This window comes from Nerophis lumbriciformis, linkage group LG10 (genome assembly GCF_033978685.3).
Source record: "Nerophis lumbriciformis linkage group LG10, RoL_Nlum_v2.1, whole genome shotgun sequence".
In the NCBI taxonomy this organism is placed as follows: Eukaryota; Metazoa; Chordata; class Actinopteri; order Syngnathiformes; family Syngnathidae; genus Nerophis; species Nerophis lumbriciformis.
Window position 1 is genome coordinate 24,885,798 of NC_084557.2, and position 24,714 is coordinate 24,910,511.

The window sequence follows — 24,714 nt, forward strand, 5'->3', positions numbered from 1 at the left end:
GAGTGTTGATGACACAGCTTTGCATCAGTTGAATTTCTAGTTTCAAGCATGTTTTACTCAATATAGGTCATAAAATCTCAGCAACAAGCTGTAATATCTTACTGAGATCATTTAGGACCAAAGCCCTTAAAACAAGTAAAACACTCTAACATAAAATCTGCTTAGTGAGAAGAATTATCTTATCAGACAGAAAATAAGCAAATATCACCCTTATTTGAGATATTTAACCTTACTTAGATTTCAGTTTTTGCAGTGCAACCCTATAACCACATTCTGTTTTATCTTGTTTGCAACATAATAAATGAGTCTATGATATCACGGGAATGGCGGTGTCACTGACGGCGCCCTGTCATGCACCACGAGAACAATTGCACAAGCATTCAGTGCATAACAAGTAAAGAATTGGTTTGATACAGACATGACATGTTCCATGGATTTACGCTTGCGTTTGACATTAGACAATGTTAGGCTGGGGAGAAGAACAAAAGAATAATGTGTCTACAGAACAGGGCCTCAGGGATACACACACATGACAGAGCACTAAGACCATGTTTTTATTCCCCTCTATTCTAAGACACGGATATAGTCGCTTGACTGTCGGAATAATTAAAAGGCTAAATAGCTGAAGGGAAATTAATTGCAAAATTAAAAATGCAAAATAGTTCAAGCAAGTGAAGAAAGCAGAATGAGACCACATTGATCACACTTTAAGGACCTTTCCCAATAAGCAAGTGCAAGTAGAAGATGCAAATATAATCCTTTAACACACACAGTGGGATCTATCAGGACTAACTGTGAGCGCTATTTTGCATCTTTATTGAAAAGTATTTTGCAAACTGACCCAATTACACAAACGTCTGTGAGAAAGGAGACAATTGCACAGCAACTCCATTCTACGTATGCGTGTCAACATACAGGTATATGGTCTTTTAAAAATGAAAAAAATAAAATAAAATTTAATGACATTCATTTTTTCATGGTAAATGGAATACAACCACATTCACATACTTCGACATGGTCACAGGTGGACTGAGGATCGAACCTGCAGCCTTCAGGTTGGGAGACAATTGCTCTACTACCTGAGCCATGCTGCCCACGTATACAGTATATGTACAGTACAGGCCAAAAGTTTGGACACACCTTCTCCGCATTCAATGCGTTTTCTTTATTTTCATGACTATTTACATTGTATATTGTCACTGAAGGCATCAAAACTATGAATGAACACATGTGGGGTTATGTACTTAACAAAAAAAAAAGTGAAATAACTGAAAACATGTTTTATATTCTAGTTTCTTCAAAATAGCTACCCTTTGCTCTGATTACTGCTTTGCACACTCTTGACATTCTCTCGATGAGCTTCAAGCACACCTGTGAAGTGAAAACCATTTCAGGTGACTACCTCTTGATTTTGAAGCTCATCGAGAGAATGCCAGGAGTGTGCGAAAAAGTAATCAGAGCAAAGGGTGGTTATTTTGAAGGAACTAGAATATTTTCAGTTATTTCACCTTTTTTTTGTTAAGTACATAACTCCACATGTGTTCATTCATAGTTTTGATGCCTTCAGTGACAATCTACAATGTAAATAGTCATGAAAATAAAGAAAACGCATTGAATGCGGAGAAGGTGTGTCCAAACTTTTGGCATGTACTGTATATAATCATCACTCAGTCAATCAATGTTTATATAGCCCTAAATCAAGAGTGTCTCAAAGGGCTGCACAAGCCACAACGACATCCTATATAATATAACATATAACATATCTCCTACGCGAAAAAAAAAATTCTTGCAATATGCATTTTCTTGCGGCTGGAGTGCAATCTCGTAGTTAGTGCCAGGCTTTCACATAAGCACATCATCAGAAAGAAAATAAAAGTGGTTTCCATTGTAAATGCACCACAGGATTGCTTCTAAAATGGCCATAAAATGTGGTATATGTCTGCTGCTTGTTTGAAAGCATAGCAAAACGCCACAGGTCGGGGCATGATAACATAATTTGCAGTAAATGTTCGAGCGTCACCATGGTGAAAGTTGCGTAGTAAACGCAAAAACCTCATTTGAATAAGGCAGTCTATCAGTTCTCAATGGTACACGCAGTCTTAGTAGATCACACGCTCACTAAAGTACATATGGTTGTATAGTTTAGTGTGTGGTATTTGGATCTTTGTAGATCAGGCCTTTAAGCTCCAGTGTGTTCATGTTATCTTCCTTGTTAACAGACTGAGCTTGTAAAATCACCTCATTAACACAGAGAAGGTGATAACTGCTGTTATCATTCTCTGAATGGCAGTTGAAATTTACGACAGTATGTTACCAAAATATCATGGCAAATTTAAAGGGAACCTATGAGGATTTTAATCTAGATTCAAAACACTTCTTTGTGGTCTAAATGTACACTGTATAAGTATATGTTTTGAAATCCGTCACCGCCTTTTTTTTGGTTGAGAATAAACTTCATAAACATTTGTATAGATTCACAACATTAGGTACACCTGCACCCTCTACGGTTGATACAAACTGCATAAAAAAACTGCTTTTAGTAGAATTTTTGTCACTGCATGTCGCAAGTCGGTGTTATTATGCGCACGCCGAGATTAGATGATAATAACGGTATATCGTATTGTTTGTGTTCCCTTATGGCCTTAAGTAGAGAGGGATGAGCTCATCCATCTGGCCTTAGAGCTTTTCTTGATGCCCAAATAAGTATGTCTACCTCACTGTGATGTCACAACATACCCAGACTACAACACCCCATCAACAGAGGCATCGAAAATGCATGAACCTCATGATTTGACGCTTTGACATTAGTATCCAACATTGGAACGCTATTTGTAAGTCAGAAAACACCAAATTCATCATAGGTCCCCTAATTTTTTATTTTTTTTGCATACATTGTTTTGTGTATTCTGGTAATTTCTTATTAACACACCACATTGCACAAATTCCACTAGCAGTCACACAGTGTAAATGATCTGTACTCAGGTTGTTTGGAGTTTTAGAAACTCTGCTACCATAGCAACCAGTACATTATGTTAGTACTGCTTTTGATTGATCAGCTCAGAAAATTAAAAAAAGAAGTATTGAGTCTTTGAAAAAGGACAAGGATAGATACAGAATCTCAGCAAACTGAGAACGCCCCTCATATTTCAGCAAACATGTTATTATGGACAATAGTTATACTTTAAAGTAGCCAGTCAACAGTTGGGAAAGCATTATAGACTCACCAGCTCATAACACAAGTTAGTAAACCTCACAGGGAACATGTTCAAATTGTCATATATATTAATAATTATTTTATTTACACGTCTACGACTCCATGATAACATCAAGGACTTTTTGGGATTAATTAAATATGTATGTACTGTTATTAGGGCTGTCAAATTTAATGTGATAATAAAGTGTTAACTATACATTTCAATAACGGTACCATTTTTTTAACAGGGCATTTTGACCCCCGGGGAGTGCCGTAGTGGGAGTAACTTGGCTGCAGTTCACTTGTTACTGATGAGCCGCAAGCGAGCAGAAATGGACGATGGCATGTCGTCTACCATTTTGGAAATATCAGGTTCAAAGCCATGGCAAGTTGTTCTCCCAACAAGAAAGGACTCTTTTTCGCTGTGAGAATAGGCGACATCCCTGCAGCAAACGCCTGCTGCGTGCGTAGTTCAGGTGGGTGGTGCTTCACTTCCGTGTTCAGATTACGGTTAAGCTGCAGTGATAACATAACATTTAGATTGTTTCTGTGACTGATTATTAAGGAAAGTAAGATGGCATAAAAGCTTAACCCAAATGAAAGACGGTCAGCAGGATGTCGAAAGGAGACTTTCTTTATTGCAAACAGTCGATCCGACAACAAAACATGTCAAGACACTTTCTCAAAGCAATCACACACTTTTCCGGCTTCAAAATTAAAGCCTTACATCCGGTCTAACTGCATTTACAATTTCTCACAATTCTGGCTGTCTGAAATATTGTTTATCAGCGCAAAACTGTTCCACAAATAGTCTGCATCGATCTGGAGAGGATGATAATCAGGTTTTTGGGGAGTACGAACACCAAATCTACTGTATTTTTCCGAGTATAGGTCGCACCGGAGTATAAGTCGCACCTGCCAAAAATGCATAATAAAAAAAGAAAAAAACATATATAAGTCGCACTGGAGCCCGGCCAAACTATGAAAAAAAACTGCGACTTATAGTCCGAAAAATACGATACAAACCCCGTTTCCATAAGAGTTGGGAAATTGTGTTAAATGTAAATATAAACGAAATACAATGATTTGCAAATCCTTTTCAACCCATATTCAGTTGAATATGCTACAAAGACAACATATTTGATGTTCAAACTCATAAACATTATTTCTTTTTTGCAAATAATAATTATTAACTTAGAATTTCATGGCTGCAACACGTGCCAAAGTAGTTGGGAAAGGGCATGTTCACCACTGTGTTACATGGCCTTTCCTTTTAACAACACTCAGTAAACATTTGGGAACTGAGGAGACACATTTTTTAAGCTTCTCAGGTGGAATTCTTTCCCATTCTTGCTTGATGTACAGCTTAAGTTGTTCAACAGTCCGGGGGTCTACGTTGTGGTATTTTAGGCTTCATAATGCGCCACACATTTTCAATGGGAGACAGGTCTGGACTACAGGCAGGCCAGTCTAGTACCCGCACACTGTTACTATGAAGCCACGTTGATGTAACACGTGGCTTGGCACTGTCTTGCTGAACTAAGCAGGGGCATCCGTGCTAACGTTGCTTGGATGGCAACATATGTTGCTCCAAAACCTGTATGTACCTTTCAGCATTAATGGCGCCTTCACAGATGTGTAAGTTACCCATGTCTTGGGCACTAATACACCCCCATACCATCACAGATGCTGGCTTTTACACTTTGCGCCTATAACAATCCAGATGGTTCTTTTGCACTTTGGTCCGGAGGACACGACGTCCACAGTTTCCAAAAACAATTTGAAATGTGGATTCGTCAGACCACAGAACACTTTTCCACTTTGTATCAGTCTATCTTAGATGAGCTCAGGCCCAGCGAAGCCAACGCCGTTTCTGGGTGTTGTTGATAAACGGTTTCCGCCTTGCATAGGAGAGTTTTAACTTGCACTTACAGATGTAGCAACCAACTGTAGTTACTGACAGTGGGTTTCTGATGTGTTCCTGAGCCCATGTGGTGATATTCTTTACACACTGATGTCGCTTGTTGATGCAGTACAGCCTGAGGGATTGAAGGTCCCGGGCTTAGCTGCTTACGTGCAGTGATTTCTCCAGATTCTCTGAACCCTTTGATGATATTACGGACCGTAGATCGTGAAATCCCTGAATTCCTTGCAATAGTTGGTTGAGAAAGGTTTTTCTTAAACTGTTCAAAAAAAAATTCACGCATTTGTTGACAAAGTGGTGACCCTTGCCCCATCCTTGTTTGTGAATGACTGAGCATTTCATGGAATCTACTTTTATACCCAATCATGGCACCCACCTGTTCCCAATTTGCCTGTTCACCTGTGGGATGTTCCAAATAAGTGTTTGATGAGTATTCCTCAACTTTATCAGTATTTATTTCCCAACTTCTTTGTCACGTGTTGCTGGCATCAAATTCTAAAGTTAATGATTATATGCAAAAAAAAAAAAGTTTATCAGTTTGAACATCAAATACGTTGTCTTTGTAGCATATTCAACTGAATATGGGTTGAAAATGATTTGCAAATCATTGTATTCCGTTTATATTTACATCTAACACAATTTCCCAACTCATATGGAAACGGGGTTTGTACAAGAAGCGTTCACACTTGCAGGAGTGTAACACAGGCTTATAAAGTACCAATGATGGCCACACACACACTAGGTCTGGTGAAATTATCCTATGCATTTGACCCATCACCCTTGATCACACCCTGAGAGGTGAGGGGAGCAGTGAGCAGCAGCAGTGGCCGCACCCGGGAATCATTTTTGGTGATTTAACCCCCAATTCCAACCCTATCAGCGACAATGGATTAATTATATTTATTTTGCTTTACTGATAATGGTTTTCATCCCAATTTGCAAAATGCCACGCCTTTTTATATTTCGTGGTATAAAGAGCTGGATTAAGTGCCCAAGGAAGGCTCACTTCACTGTATGTCACTATTATATTTGAGGTTCTGAGGAGAAATACTCTGGCCTATAAAGAAAAAAACAATATGTTACTGTATGTTTGAAGGATGTTGTACCGTGTATTCATTCATTCATTGCTGGTCATTCTGCTCTAAGTGCTCACATAAAGTCACATGCTATGAAACAAAAGGCCCGTTGTTCTACCGCTTCAGGGTTAAAAAGGAAGTACGTTGTTGAGGAACTAACTGTACACATTCTACTGGTTGTGTCATAAATTTGTCCCTCGTATTTCAACATATATGCATATAAAAAAAACAACAAGGAAAATCTGTGAAAGCAAACAACTTCATGATTAGGACAATTGTATAATTGTAAGTACTAATGTTTATATATATTCGTTGTATAAGGTTTACTTGGCAGCTAATCTGTCACCTATTGAGTAAATTGCCCTACTGCACTGGAAGCAGCGGTTGAGGCCGCTGCGGTTAGGGGAAGTTGGGCCACAAGCGCTAATGCCAAGAGTGTTTCTGCGACGTGTGGCAGTTTCTGTAGCCCTTTCACACATCCACTCACAATCACACCTGACAGGACCTTAACACATGGTGCCACATGGCGCGGTTTCCCCTAAAAATGCGAGCGAAAAAAACACAACGCGGTATCTGCGGGCCTTGCAAAACTCGCCAGGAGGTTCAAAGAGTGCAAAAAAACGGCAAAAAAGGGGATGCATTTGTATGCGGAGGGGGAAGTCACCGGGGTCTTTGTGGAGCCCCAAAAGCCTAACATCTTGAGGCAGTGACTGCTCCAAAGCTTTTAGTGTCGCCTCATGGAGATGGAACCAAGGAGACTGCAAATTATGGATGTCTACAGCCTAAAAGAAAGACATCTTTAACAGGAATAAAACTTAACTTTTACTTCACTTTCTCCCTAACTGTTCCTAGAACAGAAATCTGCGTTCAAAGATCTTCGGCTTATTAGTGATTCCCAGAGCCCAAAAAAAGTCTGCAGGTTATAGAACGTTTTCTATTCGGACTCCAGTTCTATGGAATGCCCTCCCGGTAACAGTTAGAGATGCTACCTCAGTAGAAGCATTTATGTCCCATCTTAAAACTAATTTGTATATTTTAGCCTTTAAATAGACCCCCTTTTTAGACCAGTTGATCTGCCGTTTCTTTTCTTTTCTCCTCTGCCCCCCTCTCCCTTGTGGAGGGTGGGGGACACAGGTCCGGTGGCCATGGATGAAGTGCTGGCTGTCCAGAGTCGGGACCCGGGGTGGACCGCTCGCCTGTGCATCGGTTGGGGACATATCTGCGCTGCTGACCCGTCTCCGCTCGGGATGGTTTCCTGCTGGCCCCACTATGGACTGGACTCTTACTATTATGTTGGATCCACTATGGACTGGACTTTCACAATATTATGTCAGACCCACTCGACGTCCATTGTATCCGGTCTCCCCTAGAGGGGTGGGGGGTTACCCACATATGCGGTCCTCTCCAAGGTTTCTCATAGTCATTCACATCGTCACATTGGGGTTGTGAATTTTTCCTTGCCCTTATGTGGGCTTTGTACCGCGGATGTCGTTGTGGCTTGTGCAGCCCTTTGAGACACTTGTGATTTAGGGTTATATACATTAATTGATTGATATTATTATGGCAGGTTGTGTGTTTGCCGGGATTTGTTTGTGAACAACATAGCTCAAAAGTTATGTCAGAAATGGCATAAAAGTTAAAGTACCACTGATAGTCACACACACACTAGGTGTGGTGAAATTACCCTCTGCCTTTGACTCGTCCCCTTGTTCCACCCCCTGGGAGGTGAGGGGAGCAGTGAGCAGCAGCGGTGGCCGCGCTCGGGAATCAATTTGGTGATTTAACCCCCAATTCCGACCCTTGATGCTGAGTGCCAAGCAGGGAGGTAATGGGTCCCATTTTTATAGTGAATTAGTGAATTATATTTATATAGCGCTTTTCTCTAGTGACTCAAAGCACATTGTGAAACCCAATATCTAAGTTACATTTTTAAACCAGTGAGTGGCACTGGGAGCAGGTGGGTAAAGTGTCTTGTCCAAGGACACAACGACAGTGACTAGGATGGCAGAAGCGGGGATCGAACCTGGAACCCTCAAGTTGCTGGCACGACCTCTCTACCAGCCGAGCTATACCCCCCCTTATAGTCTTTGGTATGACTGATATTGTACATATTACCTACCGATCCCAGGGTGGACACTCTAACCACAAGGCCACTGAGCAGGTTAAATAAGGAACAAGTGATTAGATTCTCAGGTGTTGCAAATAATATCGACATTACCTTAAGTTTGCGTTATATGAGACTCAACTTCTCCAAGGGCCACGCCTCCACTCACAGAGACAAAGAGAGTGGATGACTGGAAAGAGGGTTCACTCTGTTTATTTTCTATCCGCTAGCTCACAAAGTTAAAGGCTGATTTTGATTCAACTTTAAAGGAGAAGAGCACTTTGTTTTTATTTTGACCTATTGTTCACTATTCCAATGAAAGACAAGTAGGCAAAAGGTTTTGGGGGTTTTTGGATTCTAACTTGTAAAAATCGTCTCGTTATTGGTGGCTGGCAATGCAGCTAATAATAAATCACTTTAAGAATACATCCAAAAACCGCCAACAAAACTTAATTTAGGTTCTGTAACCTGTAAAATAACCAAGCTGTAGCGACATTGTTATTGAAGAGCGAACTCTTTTTCTAGCGTAGTAACACATTGTCTTGCGACGGCATGCTACGGTATTAGCCACAAGCTTGCTACGGCACGAGGTAAGCTAACTTTTGCGTCAGCAGCTGAATGGCTTTTGAGTTTGCAATGCACAACACAATGCGAGAAAACTTAAATCTCTACTGACCGAATAACATAAACAATCTTATTACAGTATCTATAAAGTATTAGCCCACATTTCACGTTTTGTTTGTACACAGCTAGCCAGACAGCGTATATACTGTAGTTGTAATAACAAACATGACTTGATGCATGTATCATGATCAATATTATAGCGACTCCTTCGATGGACAGTTGTCTGTTTGGTCCAGCTGGCCGGGGGAAGTTTTTTCCAGTTGATTTTGGGTAAGCATAAATGTCGCCAAGTAGTTCCACATTAACACCGCCAAGTCACGCCGACCTCACTCTCTCCTCTTCCGTCTGCTCCATCGTTTCACCCTCTCTTCGTATTCACTTCTATAAGCAGCAGTTCATCCTCAGTATTTTCAGCTTCAAAAATATAAGGTTGTGATTCCTCATTTGTCCGAAAATAGTCATCTTCGTTGTTTGTTACTAAGTCTGCCACGATTACAACTGACTCGCGTTTGTTTTTGGAAGTAGGAACAAACATTTGTTGCCAGAAGTCGGAAGTGCGCTGCTATGGAAACGCATAGACCGTGTGAAAGCAGGGTCTTAAAATCACCCGTGACCCACACCACATACTTCATAGTGAAATTGTGTTGATGCCAAATGGTAAATGGTACAGAACAGCAACATACAAACTCAACAGGTATATATTTTCCTTTGTCCCACTGGCAATCAAAGCACTTAACAAGAGAAAACTACTGTAATAACCGGATGCAATAATAAGGAGTGCAAAATTGGGATAGTGCAATACGGGGGGGGGGGGGGGGGGTGTAATGTGTGATCTCATAACTAACTGATATACCTGCGCATTGTTGTCACTGTATTGTCGGATGAACTGTATGTATGTATGTATGTATGTACCGTATTTTTCGGACTATAAGTTGCAGTTTTTTTCATAGTTTATGAAAGTTGGATAATGTTTTTTTGTATTGGATAATGTATGTATGTATGTATGTAAAAGGCTGTGTCTTGATGTCCAAGACAAAGTTCTCCTCTGAGACAATAAAGCTAATTATTATTATTAAATAAATGTGCACAGGAAAGAAGTTCTGGTCATGCATAAAATGACCAAAATACGGTAAATATTGTACATATTACATATTGTTATGAACTTGTCTGTCACTAAATTATATGAAGACTTGCAGTGTGTATATAAAACGTCTTAGGGTTTTGAAGCTGTTCTCGAGGGCTTGAAGGCTACAACGGTGAATCCCATTAGCAGCATTTTGCAAGCTTTTTTTTAATCATCTTTAAAATCGTTTAAAAAAAAAAGACATGTGTTCTTGTCTCTCATAATGATTGTGAAAAATTGGGAAAATTCCCCAAAAAGGTGCAGTTCTCCTTTAAAGAGGAACATTATCACCAGACCTATGTAAGCGTCAATATATACCTTATAACACCGAGTCAAATCAGCTCTGTTATTTTCCGTTTTTTCGACTGTTTTCCGTACCTTGGAGACATCATGCCTCGTCGGTGTGTTGTCGGAGGGTGTAACAACAGGAACAGGGACGGATTCAAGTTGCACCAGTGGCCCAAAGATGCGAAAGTGGCAAGAGATCAGACATTTGTTCTGCACACTTTACCGACGAAAGATATGCTACGACAGAGATGGCAAGAATGTGTGGATATCCTGCGACACTCAAAGCAGATGCATTTCCAAAGATAAAGTCAAAGAAATCTGCCGCCAGACCCCCATTGAATCTGCCGGAGCGTGTGAGCAATTCAGGGACAAAGGACCTCGGTAGCACGGCAAGCAATGGCGGCAGTTTGTTCCCGCAGACGAGCGAGCTAAACCCCCTGGATGTCTTGGCTCACACCGTCCCGAAGATGATCAAGAGAAGAATATCGACCCTAGCTTCCCTGGCCTGTTGACATGAGGGTATGTCTACAGAATATATTAATTGATGAAAATTGGGCTGTCTGCACTCTCAAAGTGCATGTTGTTGCCAAATGTATTTCATATGCTGTAAACCTAGTTCATAGTTGTTAGTTTCCTTTAATGCCAAACAAACACATACCAATCGTTGGTTAGAAGGCGATCGCCGAATTCGTCCTCGCTTTCTCCCGTGTCGCTGGCTGTCGTGTCGTTTTCGTCGGTTTCGCTTGCATACGGTTCAAACCGATACGGCTCAATAGCTTCAGTTTCTTCTTCAATTTCGTTTTCGCTACCTGCCTCCACACTACAACCATCCGTTTCAATACATTCGTAATCTGTTGAATCGCTTAAGCCGCTGAAATCCGAGTCTGAATCCGAGCTAATGTCGCTATAGCTTGCTGTTCTTTCCGCCATGTTTGTTTGTGTTGGCTTCACTATGTGACGTCACAGGAAAATGGACGGGTGGTTAAAATCAGGCACTTTGAAGCTTATTTTAGGGATATATTGCGTAAAATTTTGAAAAAAACTTCAAAAAATATAATAAGCCACTGGGAACTGATTTTTAATGGTTTTAACAATTCTGAAATTGTGATAATGTTCCCCTTTAAGGAAATGTGAAAAAGAGGATAAAACAAGTGATCCGTCTCGATTCAGGATTTCTTAGAAGGATTCTTTAATATTGGGAGAGGTCTGCACTCTTTCAGTGATTTTCTGCAAACAAATTAGCCCACGCATGCAAAGTCACGAACACTAACGGTAACGAAACACAAACATGGTGTGATTATCTCAGTTCTGGAGACAACCGGTATGCCAAGTACCTACATATTGAGATTAACACAAAACATTGTTGTTTTTATCTGAACGACACGAGTATTCTCTTTTTAGCTCGCATTCTATCGATAACATCCGAATACGAGTCTGAGGAGGAATGTTATGCTCAAACAGACACATTCTTGTTCACACCAACATCGGTTTTCTATGGTAAAGAACCAGACCTTGTGACGTTAGAGTCACTCCAACAGCGCACCACTATCTCTCATCATCACACCTCGGTGAAACCGCTCTGTCAGCAGCCATGTCCTGCCACTCACAACAAAGAGGTGAAATGTGAGATCTGTGTGCAAATACATTTGCTGCGCGCACACACACACAAACACACACACACACACACACACACAGCATCCACTGAAGGTCACAAGAAGGACTGGTATTCCCACCTATTTCATACACATATAATGTGTTCATGATAAATAGTTACAGTCCACACAAGGACGCATCATGAAATTGGAGTGACAGTATCATAAGCAGTTTTTGATGACACACGGACCGAGTCAATGAATGAACATTTCAATAAAGAACATTTGATGTAATTAGATTTATAAATCTGTGAAAGTCAGTTGGAATATAGGCTACTTACTGTGAAGCATGATTCTGGAATTCCATTTCTACTTCCTTAAATTCAAATGGAATTTATACTTCCTGTTTGCAACTTCAATTCAAATCCAATTCAAAGTCATATTCATATAATTTAATTAGACTTTTGGAGACATTTGGAATTCAGTTTGAAAATGAAGGGCTGCATCTATCGATTATTTTAGTAAGTGAGCAATCTACCGATTAGTTTGTCCGATTCATCGAGTAATTTGATAAAACACATTGTAGGAAGAATACATTCTGCTTGCCATACCCTTCATTTATTCTTCTAATAAATGCACATCATCAACATTGGAATTGCACTTTTAATGTGTGCATTAGTGTTGTCACGATACCAATATTTTGGTACCGGTATCAACATTATTTCGATACTTTTTGGTACTTTTCGATACTTTTCTATATAAAGGGGACCACAAAAAATGGCATTGTTGGCTTTATTTTAACCAAAAATCTTACGGTACATTAAACATATGTTTCTTATTGCAATTTAGTCCTTAAATAAAATAGTGAACATACTAGACAACTTGTCTTTTAGTAGTAAGTAATCAAACAAAGGCTCCTAATTTAGCTGCTGACGTATGCAGTAACATATTGTTTCATTATTTTGTCAAAATTATTAAGGACAAGTGGTAGAAAATTAATTATTAATCTACTTGTTCATTTACTGTTAATATCTGCTTACTTTCTATGTTAACATGTTCTATCTACACTTCTGTTAAAATTTAATAATCACTTATTCTTCTGTTGTTTGGATGATTTACATTAGTTTTGGATAATGCCACAAATCTGGGTATCAATCCGACACCAAGTCGTTACAGAATCATACATTGGTCATATTCAAAGTCCTCATGTGTCCAGGAACATATTTCCTGAGTTTATAAACATAATATAAATTTTAAAAAACTAAAGAAGATGTTGTGATGCCAAAAAATATCGACAAATCATAGTATCGATTAGATACTACTATACTACTACTATATTACAAGGACGATACTCCCAGAGATGAGTGCCATGTACACAACTCGCTGCCTAAAGCGAGTACACAACATCCTGAAGGACAGATACCACCCAGCACATGGCCTCTTCAACCTGCTACCCTCTGGAAGGAGGTATAGATCGATTCGCGCCGTGAGACTGCTAAATGAACAGCCTGCCTCTTTGCTGCCCCGGACCATCTTATTACCTCACTCTTCACCACCTCAATAATTGTGCTCTGGACATTGCATTGCTGCAACATCAACGTAACACCCATCCGACATCTGACTGTTTCCACCCCCAAATTCCTCTTATAGCGATCTTCCTGACAATGCTAAAATGCTAAAATGTAAACTATTGTCAACCTGCACATCAATGCAGTTTCTATGCCACTGGACAAAGCTCAAACAAAATCTTGTTGTTCATGTATGACTTAAGTGTTATTATGACAATGACAATAAAGGATAAAAGGAATTGATTGATTGATTGATTGATTGATACGTGCCTGTACTTGATATCATTACAGTGGATGTTAGGTGTAGATCCACCAATGGCGTTTGTTTACATTTTGACGCCGGTGAGCATGTTTAGCTATTCCTCGTCCTGCAGGGATGATACTTGTAAGAAACGTACTTTATTTGTTGCCATGGAGGTGAGGATTAGTGATTTAGAAGTAGCTAAAACACTGCAAACTGTGGCAGGACGTTAGCCGCTAGCCAGCTAGCCATGTCTGAATCATCTCTTCCGGTGGGCGTTTCAGTGTTATAACTTCACCTTTATCGTCAGTTTTAAGCCAAAATGCGTCCGTTCTGCCTTTTCTGTCTACACACTGCTTGTAAGTACTCCGTGATTGTGCGCTACCAAACATGCTCGTCTGCTCGTAAACCAGCAATGACAAGATGTGACGACCGGTATTTTTCAAAGGCGGTATAGTACCGAATATGATTCATTAGTATCACGGTACTATACTAATACCGGTATACTGTACAAACATAGTGTGCATCAATAAAAAAAATCTCCACTATTCATTGACACACCACCACTCTGTATTGCAGTGGCCTTGTGGAAACTATGTTGCGGGCAATCCATGCGGACCGGATTTTATCTATTTTTATTTGTTACATTCAAATGGTCAATCAAAGCAACAACATATAATTTTAAGCTTTTTTCTAAACAAATTAATTGATATGATGTATATATTGTTGCACCCCCAAAACCTGCAAGAATGTATATGATCCAATACAATTGCTGTATCATAAACTATACATCAACACTTTTAAATATGTATTACTTGAAATAGTACACATGTGGACGCAGGTGCACCAGAGGTTGTTGTGAGTAAACAGCACGGCCCTAAACCTGTTAGCTCAGAATCCAACATTGGACAAAGTCTAGTTTTTATCATTTGCTTCTCCATGTGAGTCTAAGCTTGTGGCACACATTAAACATTATATGACATATTTGCATGTTTAATTGCATGGACTGTGCATGAAGTGCCCTCCTTTTATACCCCAAAACTTGCATTTATCAGCTTGAAATGTCTTGCTATTGTGAAAATGTCATCAACAAGCTAACTCTGGAGAAAAAAAAATCAAAAACTAACTTTCAGACTAGGACAGGGCTTTTTAACTACCGGTAAATTGTTCTTGGAGCCACATTTCTAAAAAGCTAAGTACTGCACTGCAAAAACTGAAATCGAAGTAAAATTAAATATCTCAAATAAGGGTGATATTTGCTTATTTTCTGTCTGATAAGATAATTCTTCTCACTAAGCAGATTTTATGTTAGAGTGTTTTACTTGTTTTAAGGGTTTTGGTCCTAAATGATCTCAGTAAGATATTTCAGCTTGAAGCTGAGATTTTATGACCTATATTGAGTAAAACATGCTTGAAACTAGAATATCAACTGATGCAAAGCTGTGTCATCAACACTCACAAGTATAACACAACTTTTTTAAAGTAATCATGTCTTACTTCAAGCATGAAAAAAAAAACATGATGCCGAGCGCATATCATTATGTCAAGATAATGGCACTAGCATTAAACTTAATTGAAGAACATTTTTCAACATATTGAGCAAAAAGGTCTCTTTTTTTTTCTACCAAGAAAAGTGCACCTGTTATTAGTGAGAATATACTTATTTTAAAGGTATTTTTGGGCTCATTAAGGTTAGATAATTTTACTTGTTTTGGAAAGTCTTGACAAGCCGAATTTTCTTGTTCTATTGGCAGATAATTTTGCTTAGTTCAAATAAAATACCCCTCATTTTTATATATTTTTTTCTTGTTTTTGAACACTGACTTTTTGCAGTGTGGGTGGTCGGACTTCTCACTTCACTATTATTCTTATATAATCAGTCTGCCCAGGACTTCACAATGTCTCACACGCAACAATTCATGCATATTCACAAACTGTTTAATCAAAATAATAATAATTTTCTTGCATTGGCGAAGCAGGACCAACACCTTTTTTGTCAAACGCCACAATTATTGTCCACCGCATATTTTAGCCCTACTTCCTGTTTCTGTCTACAGCGCTAAGCCTTCTGGGTAATGTAGTGTATAAACATTTAGCAACACACTTTTCAAGCGTAAAACATACAAAGAGAATGTCTCCAAGTTTAAGATTTATTTAAATCAAAAGGTGCTAAACAAATAGAATCTATTATTATTAATAATTATTCCTGGTCGGCATTGTGGTGTCCTAATCTGTTCAGCAGTCCTTGAACGCACAGTAAAAGCACCTCCGTCTTGTATTTCTTAGAGTAAAGAACGATCACTCTGTTCTAAGAGAGCACAGCTTGTAGATTCAGTGTGCACAATTGAATGGTTTATTTGCTCAGAAATAAATGAATTGGGGTGTTACATTTTAAATAGAGAAAGACGTTAATCTCTCTTGTTTTCAAGTTGACGTTTAAGATAGCCAGCTGGCACCAGCAGGTTCGTGAGTTCATCAAAGTACAGTTATCAATCACAGTTTTTCAAGAATTTTTACTTAAAACGGTAATACTAACCGTTGGGAGTTTTATAGCAGTTATCATTATTACCGTTTATTGCTACATCCCTTTCTGCTAGCTGTTCAGCCAGGTGACTACGAATAAATTAGCCAGAGGAGATCGCCGTTTTTGATCGGTATTGCAAGGCAGTACCGTTTTTTCCGGACCATAGGGCGCTCCGGATTATAAGGCGCAGTGCCGATGAGCAGGTCTAGTCAGGTCTATTTTCAAACAAAAGGCGCACCGCACCAGATTATAAGGTGCATTAAAGGGGTCATATTATTATTCTTTTTTTCTACATTGAAAACACTTCATTGTGGTCTACATAACATGTAATGGTGGTTCTTTGGTCAAAATGTTGCATAGATGATGTTTTACAGATCATCTTCAAGTCGCTTTCTGACAGTCGCTTCCGGATGCGCCGTTTTGTGGGCGGTCTTATTTACGTGGCTCACCTTCGGCAGCGTCTTTTCTTCGTCATCTTTGTTGTAGTGGTGTAGCGTGCAGGGACGGGAGTGGAAGAAGTGTCAAAAGATGGAGCTAACTGTTTTAATGACATTCTGACTTTACTTAAATCAATAACGGAGCAGTCCCGTGGAAAAACCGTCCGACCGGAACTCTCTAATAACTAAAGTTCCTTGGGTGAATAATGTAAACTCACTACACCGGTATGTTTTAGCGCTTTCATGGCGAGTTTACTGACAGATATAAGTAAGAACTTTACACTACTTTATATTAGAAATGGCAACAGCGGAGGATGAATGTCTCATAACAAGAAGATAGAGGGAAAAGAAGAAGAAGCTTATCGACCAATGCGGTCTCCACGGACTACAAAGGCGGATGCGCGCAAATTTTCAGGACTTACGAAGATCCCAACTACACATGAACAGGTACTAGAAGGTAAGAAACGTTGCTTTTGCATAATATTGTGAAACAAAACGCCAGATAATATGTCTTACCTTATACACATACCATAATAAGACTCGTATGTTGAAGCACAGTACAATCCATCAAGCCGTGCGGCTTCATAGCTTACCAAAGTTGTACTAAAACATTTTGATGGATTTTTGAGCGCCGTGTGTAATCCATACTTGCCAACCCTCCCGGATTTTACGGGAGACTCCCAAAATTCAGCGCCTCTCCCGAAAACCTCCCGGGACAAATTTTCTCCTGAAATTCAGGCGGACCTGAATGACGTGTCGACAGCCTGTTTTAAAGTCCGCTTTCCCACAATATACACAGCATGCCTGCCCAATCACGTTATAACTGTAGAATGATCGAGGGCGAGTTCTTAGTTTCTTATGTGGGTTTATTGTTAGGCAGTTTCATTAACGTCCTCCCAGCGCGGCAACAACACACAACAACAGCAGTCACGTTTTCGTCTACCGTAAAGCAGTTCGTCTGCCGTAAACAGCAATGTTGTGACACTCTTAAACAGGACAATACTGCCATCTACTGTGCATGCATATGTGACAATAACATCTACGGCTTTTAGAGAGTGCAGTGCACAACTGCGCACACAACAAGGAGACGAAGCAGAATGCATCATCAGAGAGGGTGTTCAGCATGGTTAGAAAAATAGTGACAGAGAATAGAACAAGGGTGGACAATTCAACCCTTAACTCAACAATGAGTAGATGAGTGTTATGTGTGTGTATATGTGTAAATAAATGAACACTGAAATTCAAGTATTTATCTCATTTATATATATATATATATGTATATATATATATATATATATATATATATATATATATATATATATATAGCTAGAATTCACCGAAAGTCAACTATTTCTTATATATATATATGTATATATATATATATATATATATATATACACATATATATATATATATATATATATATATATGAAATACTTGACTTGGTGAATTCTAGCTGTAAATATACTCCCCCCCTCTTAACCACGCCCCCAACCACGCCCCCCAACCGACCACGCCCCCCCCCCCCCCCCCCCCCGCCCCCTCCCGAAATCGTAGGTCTCAAGGTTGGCAAGTATGGTGTAATCTTCTATATTTTCAATGTAACATACACAATTTTGGTTTTGTCTACTTGAGTCATATTGCAGTCTACACATATCCCTTATGTGTGACTGCCATCATATTGCAGTCTACACATATCTCTTATGTGTGACTGCCATCTACTGGTCACTATTATCATTTATAAAATAGCTTCGAGGTCGGTAAGCACAACCTAAATGATTCCGTACATAAGGCGCACTGTCGAGGATTTTAAGAGTGCATTATAGTCCGAAAAAAACAGTAATCTGTAGTGGCGATATCACATACTTTTTCAAGAAAATGATCCAATACCGATCGATCGGCACATCCCTAATATAATGCACTAGATCCATGAAAAAGCACATGAAACCATGCTGCTGAACATCAGTAGATCTACAGACATTGCTAGTTTTTATGAATTTGGAGATTACTTGACAACAGAATCCTTGCTCCGGACCATCATGATATACGGTACTTGTGCCCACAGCCATGATGTTCAAAAGACCGTGTCCCGGGTGGAGATGAGACACAAAAGCTTGCAAGTCTCGTTAAAGCAAACTGTCTAGGAGCAGCCTCTCATTTTCCTTCAAATAAGTGCTCCTTGGAGAGTTCGCTGCTCAGCGCTGTGGCGTCTGTGCTTGACAACCACCTCCTCCGGGACCCCAGCCTGTTTGATTCCGCAGCAACTTCACCTACAGACACGTATCGCTCGGGGCAACCAATGCAGTCAAAACCTCAGTGCAAGAGCACATGTCATAGAGAAGAAGAGTGACATTGGCGGGTGGGAGTAATACTTGAAAAAAAAACCATAAAAAAAACCCAAAGATTTCTGCATGAGGATAACAAAGCTTATATGAAAGCTACATTTGACATCTATGTTGAATTGAACAATTCTGCTGCCTGGCACATGGGCGTGTTAGACGCAGACTCAGCAAAAAAGCATTTTCTTTGTGTCTGTCGGGAGTCTGCCAGACATGAGGCTGTCTGTACCGGTTTGTAGCCCCCCCCCACCCACACACACACACACACTTGTGCTCACCGGCATCCTTTCATTCATTCATTCAGCAGACTTTCATTTTGACTAAAGATTTAGCTGTGTGCTGGCAAAATGGACACATGATCTCAAACAAAGGGCGCCGGACGAAGGCATGGTCTCCTCACCTTGAAGTTGCTCTGACCTGCAGGAGGCCAGAAGTCCTAAGGTGACCCCCAGGAGAAGAGTCCACATCTTGGGTAAACCTTGTCTGGAGATGGATGGAAGGTTAAGGTGTGTCTGATCCCTCCTTTCTTCAGCCATGAGAGAGCTTCTTGTGTGAAAGGAAACTGATGTGTGTGTGAGTGTGTGTATGTGTGTGTGTGTGTGTGAGTGTGTGTTGGCAGCTGCAGAGAACTCAGACTTTGCAAACTTTTCTATTCGGTCTAGAATGCACAGCAGCTGTCGTCACCCACGCAAGAAGAGGAAGAGCGCTTCATGAGAGCACACACCCCTCTTGCCTCTCCCACATTCGCTCCACCTCTCTCTGCCGGCACCGTTTGGAATAAATGAAGGTGATCGCTCCCTCCTTCCTCTTTTCAGACGGCGACTGTTTGAGTGTTCCCATCTGGTCTTTTGTTCACTCCTCACTTCATTTTGAATTCATCCCATTTTCTTGCCTACTGTACGTGTCGTCAGTGTGAGCCTGGTGGCACCAATGGGAGCGGGTCACATCCATTTCACAGACACACTCTTCATTCAGGAGATGTTACGACTACCGATGGACAAGAGTATCGGAACACTTATTATACAATCAATCCGGGAGCAGGATTGTCGATAGGAGCCTTAATTCTGCATATTACCAGACTAAGACACTTTGGACTATTCCATGGTCCTTACTTTGTGGCAACATTTTGGGAAATGGCAACAGGGCCTAAAATCTAAATCGCAATATACAGTCGCGATCAAAAGTTAACATGCATTTGTAAAGAACATAATGTCATGGCTGTCTTGAGTTTCCAATAATTTCTACTGTTTTTTTGTGATAGAGTGATTGGAGCACATACTTGTTGGTCACAAAAAACATTCATGAAGTTTGGTTCTTTTATGAATTAATTATGGGTCTACTGAAAATGTGACCAAATCTGCTGGGTCAAAAGTATACATACAGCAATGTTAATATTTGGTTACATGTCCCTTGGCAAGTTTGGTAGCCATCCACAAGCTTCTGGCAAGCTTCTGCTTGAATTTTTGACCACTCCCCTTGACAACATTGGTGAAGTTCAGCTAAATTTGTTGGTTTTCTGACATGGACTTGTTTCTTCAGCATTGTCCACACGTTTAAAGTCAGGACTTTGGGAAGGCCATCCTAAAACCTTAATTCTAGCCTGATTTAGCCATTCCTTTACCCCTTTTGACATGTGTTTGGGTTCATTGTCCTGTTGGAACACCCAACTGTGCCCAAGACCCAACCTCCGGGCTAATGATTTTAGGTTGTCCTGAAGAATTTGGAGGTAATCCTCCTTTTTCATTGTCACATTTACTCTCTGTAAAGCACCAGTTCCTTTGGCAGAAAAACAGGCCCAGAGCATAATACTACCACCACCATGCTTGACGGTAGGAATTGTGTTCCTGGGATTAAAGGCCTCACCTTTTCTCCTCCAAACATATTGCTGGGTATTGTGGCCAAACAGCTACATTTTTGTTTCATCTGACATCACATGGACAAAGATAAGACCTTCTGGAGGAAAGTTCTGTGGTCAGATGAAACTAAAATTGTCAGCTTTTTTTAACATGCTGTGGTGAATCCCATTCTTAAAGAAGCTAGTTTTGATCCGGCCCATATCAAAACTTCCTTTTATGTCAAAAATCATGGAAAAAATGGTAGCTAAGCAGCTGACCTCATTTTTGGAACAGTATGATTTTGATGATAAATACCATTCTGGCTTTAGGTCATTTAACTCCACCGAAACTGCTCTTTTGAAAGTTTCCAGTGACGTGATGATGGCCGCTGACTCTGGTCGCTACACAGTTTGGATTTTACTCGATTTGACATCTGCCTTTGATCCTGTGGATCACAGTATACTGATAGATCGACTCAAATCCGGGATGGGGTTTTCTGGTGCTGTTCTCCTGTGGTTTACTTATTATATAAATGGAAGAACTGTTAATGTTGCTTTTAATAACGTAATGTCCAATGTGGCTAACCTATCATGTGGTGTGGCCAAGGGTTCTGTTCTGGGGCCTGTTTTATTTTTCTTGTATCTGATGCCGCTTGGTAGGTTGAACGGTAGTTTTAAAACTGTTTCTTATCACTTCTATGCAGATAATATTCAACTGTTATGCTCCTTCAATGATTCAGAGTTGTACTTTTTATCTGAGTTCTTGGAATGTGTATCCTGTATCAAAAACTGGTTGTCCTCAAATTTCCTCCAGATAGATTCTAACAAAACGGAAACTCTGATAATTGCTCCCGATAAAAAGATACCTCTGATCAAGAACTCTCTTGGTGCTCTGGGTACATCAGTTAAAAGCAGCCTCAGAAACCTTTGGGTTGTGTTTGATCAGTGAATGTCTTTGGAGGGTCACTGTCGTCAACTGACCAAAAACTGTTTTTATCACCTCAGAAATATTTCTAAAGTGAGAAATTTGCTGTCAGAATTGGATCTCGACATGATCATTCACGTTTTCATTTTGTCTCGTATTGACTATTGCAATTTTCTTTTCACTCTTCTCATCACTAAAGAGACTTCAGACGGTGCAAAATGTGACTGCCAGAAATTTGACCTTAGCACCCAGAACTGCCCACATTACCCCCATTTTATTCAGTCTTCATTGGCTTCCAGTCAAATTCCACAGCAAGTTTAAGAATGTAGTCCTGACTTTCTATGCGTTGCATGGTGGGGCCCATCAGTACATCCCTGATTTGTTATGCCCCTACACTTCAGGGCGCATCCTCCGGTCTTCAGACCAGGGTCTCCTAAAGATCCCAAAAACCCATTTTAAAACCCGTGGAGACCTGGCATTCCAGGCTATATGTCCCAGACTCTGGAACAACTTGCACCAGACCCTCCGTGAGCTTGACTGTGTTGACACGTTCAATAAACATTTGAAGACTTCTCTTTTTAGTAAAGCTTTTAGTTAAAGAACCTTTTATTATAATTTCTAATCCACTTTTTATCCTTTTTATGGTGTTGCCCCTGTTGTTTTATCTGAATTGTTGTTTTACTTTACCTATGTTTTGTACAGCGCTTTGGGATTTTATCTGCAAAAAAACACTTTATAAATCAAATTTACTTTGTTCACGTACAAAAAGTACATTCTGTTGTATTGTTTTTTGATACAATATGTAGCTTTGCCGGGGAGTACTTCCCTGTTCGCACCATTTTTTTTTGTATGGCTTCCCCCATTTTTAGTAATAGTCCCTCTGTGAGTGTATGTACAATTTGTGATGATGTTTAGTTGGATTGGTAATCTGTGCCATGACCCTCTAAGAAGAGCTCCTAGTCAGTCATTGTGTCCTATCACTGCAGCAATAAACATAACTCCCTTCTAAGCTTTCTTGTTTTTTTTAATCCAAAAGTTGAATTTTATTTCTACAAGGCATGTGACGTGTTAAAATGGTGATATTTTGAAATTCTATTCAATTAATTTCAATGGATGAAGCTTGAAAGTTGATGATTATACTTCAATTTCTTGCAAAATCTCTTCATTAGATTTGTTGCTTGTCACTTTTTGGAAAAATAATATCAAGAGAGGTTTGATTACTATGAATAAAGCAACAAAAACCCTAGTTGGCTCCTGCTTTGTCTTCTTATTCTCTGGCAGACGAGATGCATTACAATGTGGTACCAAATAAATATATTGGAAACACTGTAAATATGTACAAACCCCATTTCCATATGTGTTGGGAAATTGTGTTAGATGTAAATATAAACGGAATACAATTAATTGCAAATCACTTTCAACCCATATTCAGCTGAATATGCTACAAAGACGACATATTTGATGTTCAAACTGATAAACTTTTTTTTTGTTGCAAATAATCATTAACTTTAGAATTTGATCCCAGCAACACGTGACAAAGAAGTTGGGAAAGGTGGCAATAAATACTGATAAAGTTGAGGAATGCTCATCAAACACTTATTTGGAACAGGTGAACAGGCAAATTGAGAACAGGTGGGTGCCATGATTGGGTATAAAAGTAGATTCCATGAAATGCTCAGTCATTCACAAGAAAGGATGGGGCGAGGGTCACCACTTTGTCAACAAATGCGTGAGCAAATTTTTGAACAGTTTAAGAAAAACCTTTCTCAACCAACTATTGCAAGGAATTCAGGGATTTCACGATCTACGGTCCGTAATATCATCAAAGGGTTCAGAGAAATCACTGCACGTAAGCAGCTAAGCTCGTGACCTTCGATCCCTCAGGCTGTACTGCATCAACAAGTGACATCAGTGTGTAAAGGATATCACCACATGGGCTCAGGAACACATCAGAAACCCACTGTCAGTAACTACAGTTGGTCGCTACATCTGTAAGTGCAAGTTAAAACTCTCCTATGCAAGGCAAAAACCGTTTATCAACAACACCCAGAAACGGCATCGGCTTTGCTGGGCCTGAGCTCATCTAAGATGGACTGATACAAAGTGGAAAAGTGTTCTGTGGTCTGACGAGTCCACATTTCAAATTGTTTTTGGAAACTGTGGACGTCGTGTCCTCCGGATTAAAGAGGAAAATAACCATCCGGATTGTTATAGGCGCAAAGTTGAAAAGCCAGCATCTGTGATGGTATGGGAGTGTATTAGTGCCCAAGACATAGGTAACTTACACATCTGTGAAAGCACCATTAATGCTGAAAGGTACATACAGGTTTTGGAGCAACATATGTTGCCATCCAAGTAACGTTACCATGGACGCCCCTGCTTATTTCAGCAAGACAATGCCTAGCCACGTGTTACATCAACATGGCTTCATAGTAAAAGAGTGCGGGTACTAGACTGGCCTGCCTGTAGTCCAGACCTGTCTTCCATTGAAAAAGTGTGGTGCATTATGAAGCCTAAAATACCACAACGGAGACCCCCAGACTGTTGAACAACTTAAGCTGTACATCAAGCAAGAATGGGAAATAATTCCACTTGAGAAGCTTAAAAAATGTGTCTCCTCAGTTCCCAAACGTTTACTGAGTGTTGTCAAAAGAAAAGGCCATGTAACACAGTGGTGAACATGCCCTTTCCCAACTACTTTGGCACGTGTTGCAGCCATGAAATTCTAAGTTAATTATTATTTGCAAAAAAAAAAAAAAGTTTATGAGATTGAACATCAAATATCTTGTCTTTGTAGTGCATTCAATTGAATATGGGTTGAAAATGATTTGCAAATCATTGTATTCCGTTTATATTTACATCTAACACAATTTCCCAACTCATATAGAAACGGGGTTTGTATTATTATAAACATGATATTAT

At 39.8% G+C, this 24,714-nt stretch overlaps 1 protein-coding gene across 1 annotated transcript in view; it reads right to left on the bottom strand.

Moving 5' to 3' along the window:
* cd44b (CD44 molecule (IN blood group) b) overlaps positions 1-19,772 on the bottom strand; it is a 38,804-nt gene extending 19,032 nt beyond the window's left edge. Inside the window, exon 1 of the mRNA XM_061969966.2 lies at positions 19,434-19,772. Coding sequence (XP_061825950.1) covers positions 19,434-19,569 — 136 coding nt within the window. The 5' untranslated portion in view covers positions 19,570-19,772. The remainder of the gene's footprint in view (positions 1-19,433) is intronic.
* Between the last annotated feature and the right edge of the window lie 4,942 nt (positions 19,773-24,714).